Source organism: Antennarius striatus, chromosome 8, assembly GCF_040054535.1.
Source record: "Antennarius striatus isolate MH-2024 chromosome 8, ASM4005453v1, whole genome shotgun sequence".
NCBI lineage: Eukaryota > Metazoa > Chordata > Actinopteri > Lophiiformes > Antennariidae > Antennarius > Antennarius striatus.
In genome coordinates this window covers 15,583,144-15,595,492 of record NC_090783.1, presented here as the reverse complement: position 1 = coordinate 15,595,492, position 12,349 = coordinate 15,583,144, and the positions used below count along the sequence as shown (strand labels likewise).

Genomic DNA, 12,349 nt, shown 5'->3' with positions numbered 1-12,349 from the left:
CCTTTGTTTCTTGGTGTTTATTGGTGTTTAGTGTTTTTGAGTGTTTAGTGTTTTTGAAGTTTCATTGATGAAAAATTGTAAAATGTTCTAAATGTTCTAAATGTTAATGTGATTGAAGTTTTTTGCAAAAAATCTTCTTCTGAAGCACTTTAGTGCTTCATCTAATGTAAAATTACAAAATATTTGAATGTGATTAAAGTGTCTTTGCAAAAAAAACAACCTCTTTTAGTTTTTCAGAACCCTCTTGATCATCTTCTGAGCAATTTGCCTCTTTCTTTTTGTGTAGCTACGTTAACTTGTACAAACATAGCTAAATTATGAGGACCCTTTGTCTCTCTCTAAAGGTCTTGTTAACTGAGAAGGTGTGTCACCTCACAAATTACTATCTACCATCGCACCTCCTCCCTGAAATTTTGAGTCCCTCTGTTTATTATGGAGTCTCCAGTTTTATGCTGACTGTGATGAAGAACTGCAGAGCTGATGTGGCATTATAAAAAATGAATCAGCAAAACGAGCAACATGGGAATATGGTTTAATGTGAGGTCTAGTCAGCCCAGCATAATTAGATGGTAGACTTTAATAGCGTAGGCTGTTGTCTGAGTTTACACGAACGTGTAAATTTCTATGAATTTTTATGTAATGCTGGTAGCATAGTCGGAAAAACCACCATCAACACAAATTTTAACAAAAAATAAAGAGTCTAATCTTTTCTCTTTTTACATTTAAAGGCTATGATATTTTCCAAAACTCTCCTCTCTGTGGACAATGGAATGCTAGCTGTTGTGATGTGGGATCATGAAAGACGATCAGTCGATTGCTCTAACTGATTGATGTTCTCACATCCTTTGTGCAGGTAGGCTTTTTCTTGGTGCCTGTGTTTAGCTTCATAATGGCAAGAACATATTAGTCAGATCAACATGGTGGAGCTCGTAGCAGGATGAATAAATGCATTATATTCAACTATCACTATCATTTTTGATAAAGCCATTTTTCATGCATGCTTCTGTGCCTTTTTTGTGGGTGAGGAATACTAAACTGACACAAATTAGACCACAGGGGTTCATTTGATTTGGTTTTGCCTAAGGTCTTTTTTTTCTTCTTTCACTTTCAGATGTTGAAGAGGTTTTTGTTTGACTCGGTGACAATCATCTCTTCAGCCTGGCTACTGGTTTTCCATTTTTTGCTGGGGGTCACAAGTAAGAATTCCAACCATTACCAGCCTCTCCACTATGACTGAACTTTCACAATTGATTCTTGATTGAGGAGGAGGCACATATTCTCAGACACATAAAAAATGACAACAACAGCTTTACTTTCTGTTGCTATGTCGTTAACACATAAGCTTCAGTGCATGCTGAATATCTAGAAAAATGGGGTGAAATTCCAACAAAATGTGACTGTTACACCAGGCTGTTTTCTTCCTTGTTGCATTGCATTCAGGTGAGTGTAAACTCCTCTGGGGCAAACACAATGGAACTCAGGTAACTCAGTTGATAAGAGTGCACATCATAAGCTTTTTAAATTGAGGCCTATTGGTGCTTTTAGATGGGATTGAGTTGAGGATATGAGATTCTGAAGGCCACTGTTAGCATGAGTGACAATGACATAATAATAGCTGTTATCATGTGATACTATTTGTGTCTTCAAATTAGATAATTTTCTCACCAGTCAGAAAAAATGAGCGTGTTAACCTGCTTGTATTGTTTAGAAACACACAAAGAGTGCGGATTGGATTCCTCATGCGTTCACAGCAGACACTGTGGAGAGTCAAGTCAACGACCAATTACTGATTCAACTTGGGAGCATTTAGTGAGAGAAACCCCTGCTGTGGATTCCATCCCACCCACACGAACACACACTCAAACACACCGATTATACACACACATACACATCTCTCACCTCATTAAATTAGAGTCATGCTGTGCTAGCCTGTTACCCACAAACCCCTGGTGAGGACAGGAGCAAAGGGTCATGGGAGAGTGCTGGCTAATCAACAGGAGTGTGTGTGTGTGTGTGTGTGTGTGTGTGTGTGTGTGTGTGTGTGTGTGTGTGTGTGTGTGTGTGTGTGTGTGCATTAGTGGCCATGGTAGTCATACATCCAAAACTAGCTCTAAAAGACAGAACCATTTAAGAATATTAGAAATGAAGGGAATATTTCAAAAATATTTAGTTACCGACTGTAGACAAAAAGGTTGGTGTTAGTTCTCTTCGTGTTGGTGTTGAATATTTTATATTGATAAATATGTGTAAACTGTTGATACTTTACTAAAAATCCCCACAGCGGGACAACTCATTGGATCAATAGGGGACGTTCAAAGCAGGACTGGAATGAGCAACCTTGTGAGCTTTGTGCTTCATCACTGAGAGATATTACAGCAGCCTAGTTCACTGCTTTAAAGAGCCCAAATGAGTTGAGGACATGAAACAGCTGGAGCAACGGTTTCACTTATTTTAGTGTTTTTGGTTTTATAGCTGAACTAAGATGTAGACCTACTGAAAAAGCCTCATCATTTGAAGACAGAGAACAAAGACGAAGAATTCTTTCAAACAATGTTTTATGTGCTAAAAGTCTGACAAAAAATAGTTCCTGACTGAACAACTTTGACATAAATTAAAGTGGGCATGAGCTACACAATTGCTTTATTTCACTATTCCAAATATTGCGGATGTACTTTATATTAACAGAAATAAATAGACACCCTATACTGAAACAATTTATTACATAAAATATTACAAAACTTGAATCATTCTTTGCAGTTGTTGGTGATCACCTTAATTTAAATATTTCACGGAATTTTGGGATTCTGTATGCTTGGATTTTAAGTTACTTGCCTTTTGAAATGTTAGTAAATATGTTTGACTGCCAAAAGTGTTGGGACTTACGCCACAGAAGCTGTTAAAATGTTATTGAGCTAACTTGATGGATTTGTTCACACACTCTCATCAAGCCTATGCCACTTATGAATTCAGGACAATACCTGTTCATGAAAGGTGGCAGATGGCTGTTATATGAATGTCTTTTATTGAGAAATGTTGGCCTAGATATTTATGTGGAGTGCTTCACAGTAGCAATGTTATGTGTGTAAAGTGAGTGTGTACAGAAAGCTGTCAAGATAACTGGCTCATAACATAATCTAGCCTTGAGACAGTCATTATAACCTCAAAGTTATTTGTGAAGTGTGTAGTACTGAACCATTTGTTACTTTTATGGCAACGAGATGAAAGAAACTCATATGTATAAAAAAAAAACATCTAAAAATGTTTTGTCTCATGGAGAACAAGAGGGGTAAACCTATGGCAATGGAGCTTGGGTTCAAATTATTCACATGGAGGAATTGAAAAGATTCTATATGCATAAAAACATTAAAGATAAGCAGAGAATTCTCATTTAATTTATTAACTCACAAACGGAAAGATGGACAGAACCCATTCACCATTATTCAGGATGCATACCATTCAGCACACTACCTCAGTTATGGAGAGTCTACTGGACAACATGCCGACTGTTTTCCAGTAGACTTTTATTGACATCCTGTAAAGGAAAGAGGATGATTGCGGAAAAGGTTGGCTGCTGTATCAAAGCACATTCATGGGACGTCGACTGGCAGGGCAAAGTGTGGTAGGAAAAGGTGCACAAATGACATAAATGAACGCAGACTTCAGAAGATTGTCAAGTAAAGCTGATTCAAGAACTTGGGGGAGATTCACAAGGACTGGACTGAAGTTGGAGTCAGAGCACCGAGAGGCACTTGAACAGCAACTCCTGAACCACATGCAAGATCATACGAATCTTCCACGGGTTATGAAGAACTCGAACTGGACCATTGTTCAATGGTACAAAGTCCTTTTCAAAAGAAAGTACATTTTACATTTCAGTGGGAAATTAAGGACCCAGATTTCAAAGTGGAATGCAAGACAGAGAATCCAGGCTGTCTTGAAGTCCAGTGTGAAGTGTCCACAATCAATGATGGTTTGGGGTCCATGTCATCTGCTGGTGTTGGTGAACAGTGTGCCATTAAGTCCAAAGTCAACACAGCAATCCACCAGGATATTTTAGAGCACTTCCTGCTTCCTTCTGCTTAGAAGCTTTATGGAGATGCTGATTTCCTCTTCCAAATGGACTAGGTATCTGCCCACTCTACAAAAACTACTCAGAACTGGGCCGCTGACCATGGTGTTAATATGCTTGGCTAGCCAACTCACCTGACCTGAACCCTGTAGAGAATCTATGCTGTATTATTGAGAGGAAGATGAAACATTACAGACCACACAATAGAGATGAGCTGAAGGCCGCTGTCAAAGCAGCCTGGGCTTCGATAACACCTCAGCAGTGCCTCAGGCTGATTGCTTCTTGATGTGATGAATGGATAAATTAATTACTTGCTTTTGAAAAATTTGACTTTTATGAAAAAAAAAAGTTTTTTAGCAGATCTTATAAAATATTCTAATGTTGTGAGAGACCATATTTGTGATATTCATGATCTGTAAGCAATAATTATCTAAATTTAAACAAAAAAAGGTTTGAAATTAGCTACGAAGCTCAACGGCCCCACCTCAACCACTGGACTTCCAACCTCGCCACGACTTCCTGCTCCCACCACGACCGAGACTGTCATCACTGCAGACCTGCTGACGACAACGCTGTGGAGGCTCCATCCCTACAAGGCGGCTGGACTGGATAATATCTCCCCAAAACTCTTCCTAGCCTGTGCTTCGGAACTAGGGGACCCCCTGCAACGATTGTTCAACCTCAGTCTGCGCCTGGGGAGGGTCCCGTCACTGTGGAAGACCTCCTGCATCGTCCCGGTAACCAAGAAAAGATGCCCTACTGAGCTCAACGACCACCGACCTGTCGCTCTTACCTCCCACGTAATGAAGACTCTAGAGCGATTGGTCCTGGAGCTCATGCATCCACAGGTGCAGGGTGCAATGGACCCTCTCCAGTTTGCCTATCAGGCCAAGGTTGGGGTTGACGCCGTCTTGTACCTCCTCCACCGTGTGCTCTCCTACCTGGACACCGGGGGCTGTCAGGGTGCTCTTCTTTGACTTTTCGAGCGCCTTCAACACCATCCAGCCCCGGCTCCTACAGGACAAACTGACCTCCATGGCTGTGTACCCCTACCTTGTGAGCTGGATCATGGACTACCTAACGGACAGACCCCAGTACGTCCGTATGGGGGACTGTTTTTCTTCTATGGTGACCAGCAGCACGGGGGCGCCACCGGGGGACTGTGCTCTCCTCCATTCTCTTCACCCTCTACATATCGGACTTCAAGCACAACTCGGATACATGCCACATACAGAAGTACTCCGATGACACTGCGATTGTGGCATGTATCCGGGAGGGTGATGAGGGGGAGTACAGGGCATTGGTGGCTGACTTCGTGATGTGATGCCAACAGAACCAGCTCCAGCTCAACGTCTCCAAGACCAAGGAGATGGTGCTGGATTTCTGGTGGGCACCTCCCTCTCCACAACCAGTGCTCATCGAGGGCAGTGAGTGGAGGTGGTAGGAAACTATAAGTACCTGGGACTGCAGCTAGACAGCAGACTGGACTGGTCACTCAACTCGGACTGTATGTACAAGAAGGGACAGAGCAGGATGTACTTCCTGAGGAGGCTGGCCTCCTTCAACATCTATCCTAAGCTCCTTCTCATGTTCTATCAGTCCGTAGTCTCCAGTGTGCTGTCATACACCATTGTGTGTTGGGGTGGTGGGGCCAGGAAAACAGATATGGACCGTCTTAACAGACTCATCCGCAGAGTGGGCTCAGTGGTCGGGCTGAGCCTGGACTCTGTGGAGACAGTTCCAGGGAGCAGGACCATGTCTAAATTCAGGGCCATCATGAACAACACCAGCCAAACCCTGCAAACCACCTTCTCCAAGAGAGGAGCACCTTCAGCGACAGACTGCTGTCACACAGCACCTCCACAAAGTGGCTGAGGTCCTCCTTCGTGCCCCGTGCCATCACGAGATACAATGGGGTGGGGGGGGGTGGCGAGGTCAGCACGCGGTTAAATGGATTTGGATTTAATTTAATTTTATACTGTTTATATTTTAATTTTATACTGTTTATATTTTATTTTCTTTAGTATATGTACTGTTAATGCTACATGTGTCTGTTAGTGTAGTGTATGTCTTGTGGTATGTCCTATTCTGTTTTGTTTTTGTTTTTTCCTGGTGTTTGGCTGAGCAGTGGATATGTGCAATTTCCTCCGGGATTATTAAAGTATCTATCTATCTATCTATCTATCTATCTATCTATCTATCTATCTATCTATCTATCTATCTATCTATCTATCTATCTATCTATCTATCTATCTATCTATCTATCTATCTATCTATCTATCTATCTATATCAAATTTTGCAGTTTATAATGAAATAAATCTAAAATGAATTTTTGAAAGTTTGAAAGTTTTTTTAATGGGAAATTGAATGTTTGGAATGCCAGTAGTTCATTCCAAAATGTTATATTTTCTTTTATCTTGTTACAATTTACAGAATATGTGCTTTTCACCATAACATTAATTTACACAGAGTTCACCTCCCATTTCCTTTAAATTCTGGAATGTGTCTAGCCTTGAGCACTGCTATTTTAACAGGAACATAGGTCTTCACTGAGGGATAGGTGTGTGCTCATTAGCAGGTGAACTCTTTTCCATCATCAACCAATGCTCTCTTAAATGCAGTATTTTAAACTGAAGGGAAGTCTAATACACATCTCTATGGAAGCATACGTGTTAATATGCTGCTGTTTGTTCTTGAACATCTTGTATGTTAAGAACTGTGGATCTATGTGGGAGGATGCACCCTTCTATGCTAATGTGAGATAGATTCACTGTAGTTTGTGTATCAAACATTGATGTGTGGGAATCATAAAATCCAACTAAACTGCTGCTTGAATATATAAGAAAAATCTCTGTAATGATGGTGCATAAGGGAGCTCATGTAACAAGTACACGCACACACACACACACACACACAAACACACACACACACACACACAAACACACACACACACACACACAAACGCACGCACGCACGCACGCACACACACACACACACACACACACACGCACAAACACATACACGTAGGCAAGCCTGAGGCAAATGTTCTTCAAGTCCAAGTACCATCTCAGCTGGTGCCATAATTGCTTCTGTTCATTGTGGGAATTGATAGATGCCACTCTTCCTCCCCCCTGACTCTTTTATTCTATCATTCTTTTCCATTTCTCTCTGGGCTTTTTACCACTGACACACAATTTAACGACAAGCAAAGTGCTCTGACAGCAGAGATGGAAAAACACTGTGGTGTTTTTATTATTACATTCAAACATGTAGCCTCCTTGGATTTGAGCCCAAATTAGTTCTTTCTTTTGATGTAGTTGCACCTGTTGGGTCTACTCTTAAGTTTAAATTTATATATGAGTGCCACGACACGTACGTATTTCACATTGTGCTCTTGTCAGATGAGAAAATGAATACATAAAATGGAAAATATCTGACTGTGTTATACATAAAGACCCAATTTAACTCATCATTCAATTTAATTCACTTCACAACTGTCCATAAATGAGATAAGAATCCAGACTCGGTGCTTATAGTGACATAAATGATCATCATTGTGACTTATAATTTATTTCAACAGCCGCTAACATCAGTAATCAAATATTAACACTGTTGTATGTGGTTGTCTTCCACAGAAATGTCCACAGTATCTCATTTTCCTTACACGGATTAAACTGACAGTGAAGGAAAAAAAGAACACCTTATTTTTTTAAAGATCTCCTTACAGAGGTTTAACATTAAATGTGGACTACAAACGACCCGTTTATTCACTAAACAGGCTCAGCTAATTAATGCAGTGCAGTGCATTGGCAGAATGCTTAAAAATTGCATAAAAACTAATATTTAATGGATATGTTGTTTACGTCATATATATTAAGCTACAGCTTTTCACAAATAATAAACAATGCATACTTTGAAATAACACTAAGACAAAGGCAATTTCTCAGTGTTCCATAAAATGTCAAACATTAAATGGTCAAATACACTGTTAAATTTTTATTGCCTACAAATACTTGAACGTGTTCATCTTGTAGATGAATCTGTTCAGAATCAGCTACTTCTAAACAGTCGACTGACTCTATTTTGTTAACTTCCCATTCACCGTCCATCCACTTTAGTGGGACAGCATGAAATACTTTCCTCATTTCCTCTAAACCTGACAATCTGATTTTTTTCCGTCAGCATCTCTGCTGATGACTGGAACAGTGGGCTGGCCCCAACTTGCCTGGACATTACTTCTGCAAGATGATTGGAGGATCAGCCGAAAGGCTGAACCTCATTGTGATTGACAGCTACTTTGAGATAGATACCATGGACTAAGCTCAGTCCCATCATGGATGTTGTAAGTGAAGTGAAAAAACAAACTGCAAACTTTTTTTTGCTATTTGCTTAGTTAAATTGTTCATTTCTCACTCTGAAAATAAAATACAGTCATTATATTTCCCTGTTTTAGTTTAACATACTTTCGATATTTATTTGCTTAAGTTTAATATCATTTTGTTAGCTTGTTCAATCAATCATACAACTGGCTAAGTCAGAGTGAACTAGTGCACACGATGGCAGACAATGTTGTTAATCTAATTTTTGCAAAACCATTTGTTAATCTTCCTTTCAAGGGGAAACAGAATGAAACTGCAAGCCAGATCAACAACCAAAACTGATTTGGTACAGGAAGAGAAAGTAACAGATCTTTTCAGCTCTCCTAGTAAGACAGCATTAGCTAACTGAAAACTCAAGGTGCTGTGTCAGAAAAAGTGTACTGTTGGACAAATGTTTAAAAATGTTATGATGTAGGCTGACAATGAGCTTCGCCTCTTTGAAAGACCAGCCGCTGCCACTGCTTTGAGAAGATTCTTATCTTTCTTCAGCACCCTGACAGAGAAATTCTGCTGCTCACAAAGCTTTGCTTCTACTTCCTGTCATCACTACAATGGAGGTTTTTCTTCTGATAAAGAAAATAATCAAGGGCTTAGATTGCCTTGTTGCTTTTTTCATTTAAAAATATATTTCTGTTTTCTACATGTGGATTTCAAGATATTGAGTTGATTCTGTGGCTGGAAAACAATTCATTACAAAATGATACAACATTAAAGCTACGTTGGCAAAGAGGATTGCTGTAAATTTTATCCAATTTATTATCCTGAGCAGTAGAGTGACAGAGAGAGTAAAAAAACAAAACAAAACTCAGTTAGTCTGGATATCTGATGGGTTTATAACACAGAGTGAAAACCGATGTGTGCAGCAAGAAGAGTAAAAGAACGTCTGATTGATACATAATACTGCAGACAGGAAGGAAGCTGGAAAAGATTGGAAAAGAGATGAGATGGGATTAACAAGGACCAAATTGGGGGAAACAAAAATAAAAATCTAATTTGTCATCCTGTGCCTGTGCCAAACCAAACCTAGATTAAAAGAATAGTGTGTATCTGTGTGTGTGTGTGTGTGTGTGTGTGTGTGTGTGTGTGTGTGTGTGTGTGTGTGTGTGTGTGTGTGTGTGTGTGTGTGTGTGTGTGTGTGTGTGTGTGTGAGTGAAAGATAGCAAGATAAAGTATGAGTGTTTGGTCTTACCTATGCAGTAACAGAGAAGTACAGAGAGCAGTACAGATAGTCCTACTGCACTGAGGGCTGTACACCTAAGAAAAAAAAACAACCAAGACCAAAGATTATGTCGTGCTGTCACCTTCTTCAGTATTGTTTTGTCTCTGTAGTTTTCAAGGAAATATCTTTGAAATAGACTGTTGATCCGTCACATCTCATTCAGTTTCGATGTATGTTAAACTTTGACAATAAAATTTAAGGTACATGTGGAATATTTGTTTTTTTTGGAGTGAGCAATTTTTTTCCAATATTCTCCATTATATCGGTCATAAAAGTTTAAACTTTAGAAAACATTTGAGCTAAATATAATTTAGTACCTCACACAGTCATTAGTCCCTTCAAACCCCAACAGCCCAGCCTCTCCATCACAGGATGCTCAGTGGTCATCAGCAAATGTTTCTGTTCCACACTGTACGTCAAATCAACTTCATTCACACTTTTGTTATCAGTCATAAAACCATAACAAAGGTTGTAAAAACCAAAGAGAAGACATTACATTGATAGGTTAGTAAATTCCCAGCATGAACTACATTCTTGCTGCTGTAGGAAATGGCTATCTAATTTGGTATCCCCTTGGGTTTTGAAGCGAGCCTGATGACAAACTGTAAAAAAAAAAAAAAAGTTTTGAAAGCTGGCCAAGTCACAGTCATCTAGTGTAGGGCCTGTTCAAATCTGGTATCAAAATATGTTCTGGGTGATAACATCAGAAGTGCACAGCGCTCTCATACCTGGTATGAAAGTGTTTCCCTACATGTCTTTAAAAAGCATAACTGGATTTATCAATTTTCTTTCAAAATAAATAAAAACATGGATCCCAGGGGAGAATGTAATAAGATCCTTCAATTAATTCAAATGCTGAAAGAATGTGGCTGAATACTGCCAAGTTATCTGGAAAATTTGAACTGTGAAAAATTATATTTTCCATTCTCTCGGATTGGTCATGCAGACCTGTGAACTAAAATTTCCCGTTCCATGTATGTAATAACAACTATGTAGTGAAGCATTAATCCAGATTGTCAGAATGAGCTGGTGCAATACTGGTCAGCTCTAGACTGCTGAATTGATATATTGATGAAATGATGTCAAATCTTTAACCTTAATGATGTCCTGGAATCACCCTAAACAGACTTGTCTGATTTAGTTAGTTGGCACTGGCCCAGACTTGTTAAAACTGGATGAACTGGATCATCCATTGATACTCAATGCTGAGTGAGTATTGTACATGTGATGTAGTGAGAATGTAGATTTGATGGGTAAATCCAGAACTTCTGTCATCACATCAGACTGATACAATATCTGAGACACTGTTTCAACCCATCTATCAATATCAATATCAATCTTCAGCTCCATTCTTCCCTTCTTGTATACAAGCTGGACCAAAATAGACAACCTCCACTCTGTCACTGTACTCAGAGATGAACAGAATCAACGGCCAAAGGCAGCTCCTCCTTACTTTGTCCCCAATAAAGCATTAGGAGGGGCAAAGTTGAATGTATTCTCAAAGTCCACAAAGCAAATGTAGACTAGTTGGTCAAACTTCTGAACACCCTTGAGCACTGCAGTGAGAGTAAAGAAATGGTCCAGCATTCCATGACCAGGAAGAAAGTCAAATTGTTCCTTCTGATGGTCTTTCATATCCAGTGCCAGACCTTCTCAAAGGGAGGTTGTGAAGTAAGATGCCAAACAATCGGAAAAGACCTCCTGGCCCCTTTTCTTAGAAACCTTTACCATAACCAGGACAGCCCTACAACAATCAATATGCAAATAACATAGGGTTTGTTTCCAAATTAACTGTGCAAAAGAAAGACCAGCACCACTTTCGCTGACATCTCCTTCCGTAATTCTTGTATTGTGCCATTTGGTATAGCACTTTTTTTGCAAGCTATAGTTGAACAGCTAATAAAATGAGCACTTCTTTCAGCTACACCTGCTTCTCATGTGACTCTGGTTTGCTTTTACTGATAGAGAACAGCGTACCACTTTGGTTTCTTCCAGCTCATTCCATCTTACCTCCACGAGCAGTACTTGGAGGATTTCTTGAACTTGAAGGCGGAGCGGGACAAGGTGTTCCTCGGCAACGGCCTGGTGGGTGGCGAATACACTGAGCCTGTTGCCATTGTGTAGCCAGGGGTTGATGTGGAGAAGAGGGGGGTGGTGCCTGTACCTGTCTTGAAGAGGAAGTGCCTGGAATGTGTGAGGAGAGAGATAAATTAGTTGTGGTAGATTTACTGTATTATCATATTATATCCGAGGTTAACAATGATGACGCATATGTTAATTTATGGTGGGCGTGAACCATTTAACTGGATGCTTTTGCATGACCCTACAGACCCACAGCAGTTTACTGATGTGTATCTAGGAGCCATGTGGGATGACGCCAAGACAGCTTCAGAATAATGGTCATGTTTTGTAATGCTTGTCATGCTTACACTGATGTACTGTAGTACTGCTACATACCATATCACTGATCAACACATTGTCTTACCACCTGCTACTTGCCTCCTAAGCTTGTTATTTGTTAAACTGTGTTGTTTTGTAATCATTTAAATATTAAATTCTATACCATAATTTTTTAACACAGGGAATATTAACAATTGACCTACATATATTTTAGTATCCTGTGTCTATATAGGGGCAGCAGTGGCTCAGGTGGGAGAGCAGGTCGTCCAATGATTGTACGA

General features: G+C 39.8%; 1 protein-coding gene across 2 annotated transcripts in view; it reads right to left on the bottom strand.

The window, feature by feature from the left end:
* LOC137599637 (teneurin-3-like) overlaps window positions 1–12,349 on the bottom strand; it is a 221,358-nt gene that overhangs the window by 66,007 nt on the left and 143,002 nt on the right. For both annotated transcript variants that reach the window (XM_068320595.1, XM_068320596.1), the window contains 2 exons: window positions 11,679–11,852; window positions 9,639–9,703 (listed from right to left, as the gene is read on the bottom strand). In XM_068320595.1, the coding sequence (XP_068176696.1) occupies window positions 9,639–9,703; window positions 11,679–11,852 (239 nt within the window). The remainder of the gene's footprint in view (window positions 1–9,638; window positions 9,704–11,678; window positions 11,853–12,349) is intronic.